Raw genomic sequence first — 6,115 nt, forward strand, 5'->3', positions numbered from 1 at the left:
GCTGCTGCTGCCTCCTCCTCCGATTCAGTATCAGAACGACCTCCTTACTCCTACATGGCGATGATCCAGTTTGCCATCAACAGCACTGAGAAGAAACGTATGACTCTGAAGGACATCTATACCTGGATTGAGGATCATTTCCCGTATTTTAAACACGTGGCTAAGCCAGGTTGGAAGGTAAGAAGCAGGCTGTCAAGTTGCTGTGGGCCACAGGGTGGTATTAAAAGCCTTCTGGATGAAAATTAAAAGTTGTTCCCCAGCTTACAGAGCAAGATGGAAATTAATTTAAACACTCCACTCCAAATACCCTTTAACTCCAGACGTTCCGTGTTTATTTCTTGTACCCCTTTTCTCATTCCACTTAAGCAAGATGATGGGGATGTTTGATCACTGCAGTAAGAATAGGTATCTCAAGAGTAAATAGAATAAGAGACTGATGGCAGAGTTAGGTGGATATGCAGTTGAATAGGAAGGTCCATGTTGTCTACGCTTTAGAATGTAGTCCCCCTGCCAGGGCTGTCGTGTCTGAGGTAGGCCTTGCTGTGCTGATAACAAAACTACTGCTTTTTGACCTCTCTCTCACTCCTTTCTCCCCAGAATTCTATTCGGCACAACCTGTCCCTTCATGATATGTTTGTCCGTGAGACATCTGCTAATGGTAAAATCTCGTTCTGGACTATTCACCCTGATGCAAACCGATGCCTAACACTGGACCAGGTATTTAAGGTGAGTGCCTCGTGCACAGAAATTGGGACAGGCTCTCCAGTTCCTAAATGTTAAACTAATCAGATACACCTTGCTTTAACAGGAAAGTTAAGCTGCTTTCACAGCAGCCTTTTTATAGAAACAGACAAGCTTTGTATTTGAAATAAAAGGTGCTGTGACCACGCGTATGAAGTGGAGCATCTGTGGGATGTGTTTTTTCTTCACATGGTGTGCCAAATGTAATAGTGAGTTTGTTCAACTTCCTTCCTAGTGAGAAACTTTCCAGTGAAGTCAACCAGGAGTTCCTATACTGTTTGATTAGACAGTCACAGGATGGAATTGCCCTATGCCAGCTAGGTATTTTCTAAAGTACCATTTTGTGGGAGAAAGAGAGCTTGTGAGTCTCCTATAGGTGTGTTTAGACTTTCCTGTGTTTTATGAATTGGGTGGGCAGATTGACTCCTGATTGCTCAGATTATACAAGTTTAAAATGCCCCATTTGTTCCACTTTTGGTTGATAACTTCATCTTATCTTTCTCCCTCTCAATGCCTTGCTGCCACCAGCCACTGGACTTGGGGTCACCAACATCGCCTGAGCACTCTGAATCAGTAAGGCTTACCTTCTGGCTTGGGGCTTGGGCTTCCGTTCTCCTCTTGCCAGTTACTGAAGGAGAGGACAAGAGGCTTGGGGAGGGGGACTGGGTCACTGTTGCACCTAGTCATACAGCTCCATGCGTGCCCTATTTGGGAAAGAAGTCCAGCCAAAGGTTAATTCCTTTGGATGATACACTCTCTCCACAGCTGGTAGAGCTGTACAGCTTTGAGCAGCTTGAAGTCTACTGCTCAAGTAGGCTGCAGTGGGCACCAACAGGCTTCAGAGAATAAGCCCAGACAGAGATTTCTGGTAAAATTCTCATTGCCATGGCAGCAGTCCCAATCTGTTCTGGGGCTTAGATCCAGGGAGAATAGGATCTCTCTGTGCTCATTTTTTCATTTTAGAACCCAGCTGTATTGTGACTCGCGGAAGGATGGACCTGTCTGCTGTGTCTTGCATTCAGCAGTTTTGAAAATGACAGATTTGCAAGCAGTCAAACACTTTTCTGTCATGGCTACGGCCCTGGCCTTCCTTCCGTCTGCTTAGACATCTGATTCCTCTGTTGCCTCTGCTATTCCACTTGAACATCTATCAGATCTGTTTTGTATAGAGATCAGATATACAACAGAGCTATCCTATTCACCTTTCCTCAGGCACCGAGGACACTGAAACCAGGTCATTTCTGCAGCAGAGCTGCTTTGCCATGCCGTTCCTTTCTACCCAGCTTTTGGTTGGCAGCTGGCTTTGAGATGGCATGGCTGCAAAACAGCAAGTGGCATAGAGATAGAGCTGGCATGAGTGCTTGGTGCTAACAGCTGCTCTTCCTGTATTAGTGCAGCACAGGCTTCTGGATTTGCAGTTCTGAATGAGGCGGCAGAATGAAAATGGATTCTTTTCTTTAAATATCTTTCTTTTCCTCTTTTTACCCTTTACTATTTCACAATGACTGCAGCAGCAAAAGAGGCATATTCCGGATACTCAGAAGAACATGGGAAGCAACAGCAGCAGCAAAACTGAACCCCAGAATTCACGTGAGTGTCTACATCAGCCTAGACCAGAGAAAACCAATCCCATAAATCTGGGGCACTCTCCCAGATTTCCTTAGGAATGAAGGTGGAACTTGTTATCCAGGTGTCTACATCTAGCCTGTAACCGGTGCTTAACTACAGCAGTTGCTCTATCACCCAATGACCCCTCCCCAGCCAAGAAAGGGCTGGAGGGAAAAGGACAGGAGACCCACGGGTTGAAATGAAGATGGTTTTAATGAAACAGCCAAACTAATACCAAATGTTGATATAAAGTGCCCAAAGTTATACCCAGCCTAGCGGATGTATGGAATTCTCAATAGACAGGAAAGCAGTCCTCAGGAGCAGGAGAGCCTGAGCAAGGGCAGGAGGCCCACCTGCTCTTCAGCAAACTTCCCCCTTTATAAGTGTGACGTTTATGGTTGGGGATATACCTGTGACCCAGACTTGAAACTGCTAATGGCCTGCAGAGCGTGGCAGGCCTAGGATTCTGTCCCAGCAAAACCAGGACACAAGATTTGCCAGCTTTTGGGCTTCCTACTGTCAGGTTTGGAGCTGAAGGCAGTATATTGCTGCATCTGAGAGAGGATGTGACATGGATATGGAAGGGATTGGGTGCTGAAAGGGAGTGAGAGCAGCGCTCACCCCAACTTGAGCGCTGGGATCTCTATGAAGGACTGTTTTCTTGTTCATCGGGCCTTCTGGCTTGGGTTTTGTATCCTCAAAATTAGCAGAGAAGGCAGGTGAGCCTATCTCTGGTCAGATGTTGATTTCGGGGTCTTTAGAAAGATTTGCTGCTAGATTCCTGTGTTTCAAGAGGTAGTAGAGAAAGGGCAAGAGGCTAGTGAGTCCGTTCTTTTCCTTTACAGGCCGAAAGATGAAGCCTTTGCTTCCTCGCATCAACTCCTACCTGGTTCCAATCCAGTTTCCTTTGAGTCAGCCTCTTGTCTTGCAGCCTTCCATGAAGGTTCCTCTATCCATGGCACAGGGAGCATCCCTCAACAGCTCAGAGACTTTCCAGAGCAGTAAGCGTGTGCGCATTGCTCCAAAGGTTGGTTTTTTTTGGTTCTTGTTTTCTGAGGGGTTTTTTTGTTTGGTTCTTTCTGAGTGGGGTGAGGTTTCTTGGTGCTTTTTTGTTTGCGGGGTTGGGTTTTTTCTTTTTTCTTTTTTGTAGCTCTTGATTTCTTTGGGCCCTGTTCTTCGTGTGGTTCATTTTTGCATCTTTACCAGGTGCTCTGAAGCTTTAAGCTCATTAAGGAATCAACCAGTGACAACTCTTGCTGTCTTTCTGTCTCGAGGAGGACTATTACCTGCTAGTTGACTTGCTGTAAGGATGTTACTGTAATTCACTAGAGGATGGGGCTCTATGGATTAGTCAAGACAGTTTTTCCTCACTGTTGGATGTGAAGAAATAAGTATGGGAGAAATTATTCTGACCCTAAAACATTCAGGTTTTTGATAGCTCTGAAGAGACACCTAACATAGGGAACTTCTTCTTAAAGTGCATTTAGTTGCATGTAGTCTCTTCCCAAAGGTTTTCAGTACTTGCTGTTTGCTAATCCTGTGGAGTTCTGCCCAGTTATTCTGGGTTCAAGCAAAATAGCTATTAGACAGGACTTCCTATTGGCATCTCACTGACGACTCTCGGATGCTTATACATTGTGCAGCTTTAACTTCTTCCATCCTGTCTAACCATAAAGCAGCAGGCACACAAAGGAATATCGGATTATGTTATCTCCTGCTATGATTTGTCTTTCCCCTGTGTTCTTTTTCTTGTGATGATACTGATTTTTTTTTTCTTTTTTGTTTTTCTTCCCCTCCTTGGTTTCTGGGAGAGCTGTCCTCATTCATTTTGTCATTTCACGTGTAAGTGGTGTAAGGAGGAATCAAAGAGGTTACACTTTTTCAGAAATATTCATCACTTCTGTGTATGCTCCTAGAAGTTCCTCATAGCAGAAATGCTCTGAAGGGCATGATGCGTATCAGCTTTCTGAGAGACTCCTCTTCCCTATTCTGCTGTCCTTAAATGCCAGTCTTTCTTTTCTTCCTTCCACTACAGTTTGGATTTTGGGTGGGATAGATCCTTGCTTGCTGACTGCATATCACTCGTGTTTCTTTGTAGATGTCACTTGCTACAGAAGTATCATCGTCTTTACCCATGGCTGCTGTCAAGGAGGAGAGTCAATGTGATGAAGGTTTATTTTCTCCAACCCATTCCCTAAAGGAGAGCTGCTCCCAGCCTGGTGAGGAATCAGCTTCTTTCCCTGAGAATATCGGTGTAAAGGAGGAAGAAGGCTCTCAACTGGACGACTGGCTGTCCCCATTTGCCTCAACCGTAATGGTAAAGGAAGAGCCAGGCTCGTTCCTCCCAGTCTCATCCACAAAGGAGAAGAAACCATTCCCCACACTAAAGTCACCCTCTAAGGGTGTTCCTGACACGTTAGTTATAAGGAGGCGGGAAAGGGGGGAAATGGGCAGATCCAGAAGGAAACAACACCTCGCACTGCCTTGCTCAGAAGAGCCTGTCCTTGTTTTGCCGGAAAGCAGTGGCTATGAGACTTTTCGATTAGGGGTAGACCACTCCTTCCAGCCGGAAGGCCAGCCCCTTGAGAATGTATCACAGCTCAGCTGCTCGCAGGGGGAAGAGGGGCCCTTTAAAACACCAGTCAAGGAGATGTTCAGCAAGTTGCCGGTTTCTTCCACTCCCAGCAAAGCCTTAGCAACTACTACCCCCCCACTTGGGGGTCTTGACCCCTGGAAGTCTGCGTCCTTAGCCAAGGGAAGTCATGAGCTGGACTTCAGTCCAGTGAGAACCCTTCAGTTGCCATTCACACCCCTCCAGGAGAACCAGGACTTGCTGGGTTTTAACAGTACACCCCTTAAAAATCCCCTCTTTGACTCCCCTCGGGAACTGCTCAATACAGAATCCAGTGATGTGGTACATGCCACCCTCGTGAGCTCTCCAGCTTTTATTCATGAGTATACTAAGCAATCATCTGTTGAACTGCCAGCCTCTGGCTTCACTGAAAACCGATCACTCATGGAAGGCCTTATCCTGGACACCATGAATGACAGTCTGAGCAAAATTCTTCTAGATATCAGCTTTCCTGGTGGACTTGAGGATGAAAACTTAGGAACAGACATTAGCTGGTCTCAGCTCATACCTGAACTGAAGTAAACTGGCCCGAGGAATGAATTTGGCTTGTTCTGATATTGCAGAAAGCACTCTACTCTCGTGAGATCTGGTCACGTAGTCTAAGAAGACTGTCTGGTTTTGACTAATTCCCACATTCATGGGAACAGAGGGCATTACTGACTCCTGCTAAGCTGGGAGACAGGCCCATTGGCTGCTATGAGCTCCCTTTATAAGCTGCAATAGACTTTATGTGGAACAAAATAGAACCTCTCTAACCTTGTGCTAGAGATGAGAGTCCCTGGAGCGAGGCTATGAAGAGAACATCGAGGTAGGCCCTGAATGGCATTTGCTACACAAAGTATCAGAGGAAATAGATGTATTCCTCAGTTAAGTACAACAGGAAAAAGCCTGGGAACCTCCTCATAGCCCTGTCCTTCCCTTTGCTTTGTTCTCTTATTACTTACTATCTTCTGTGTAGTTTTAATGGGTGTAAATAATGTACATTCCTTAAATTAGCCCTTAATAATAATTTTATTCTGTAGGGTATGAGACTATTTGGGTTTGACCTAGTGTTGTCCATATGTTCCACATCTCCTGTATGCTTCTATCCTAGATGACAGCCCAAAATACTCTTTTTTTTTTTTTTTTTTTTTT

The 6,115-nt window shown here is 45.4% G+C and overlaps 1 protein-coding gene across 1 annotated transcript in view; it reads left to right on the forward strand.

The window, feature by feature from the left end:
* FOXM1 (forkhead box M1) overlaps nt 1-5,503 on the forward strand; it is a 7,944-nt gene extending 2,441 nt beyond the window's left edge. Inside the window, exons 5-10 of the mRNA XM_010135791.1 lie at nt 2-177; nt 598-726; nt 1,270-1,314; nt 2,253-2,331; nt 3,195-3,376; nt 4,448-5,503. Of these exons, the coding sequence (XP_010134093.1) occupies nt 2-177; nt 598-726; nt 1,270-1,314; nt 2,253-2,331; nt 3,195-3,376; nt 4,448-5,503 (1,667 nt within the window). The remainder of the gene's footprint in view (nt 1; nt 178-597; nt 727-1,269; nt 1,315-2,252; nt 2,332-3,194; nt 3,377-4,447) is intronic.
* Nucleotides 5,504-6,115: the final 612 nt, after the last annotated feature.

Source organism: Buceros rhinoceros, unplaced genomic scaffold (genome assembly GCF_000710305.1).
Source record: "Buceros rhinoceros silvestris isolate BGI_N320 unplaced genomic scaffold, ASM71030v1 scaffold4045, whole genome shotgun sequence".
Taxonomy (NCBI): domain Eukaryota; kingdom Metazoa; phylum Chordata; class Aves; order Bucerotiformes; family Bucerotidae; genus Buceros; species Buceros rhinoceros.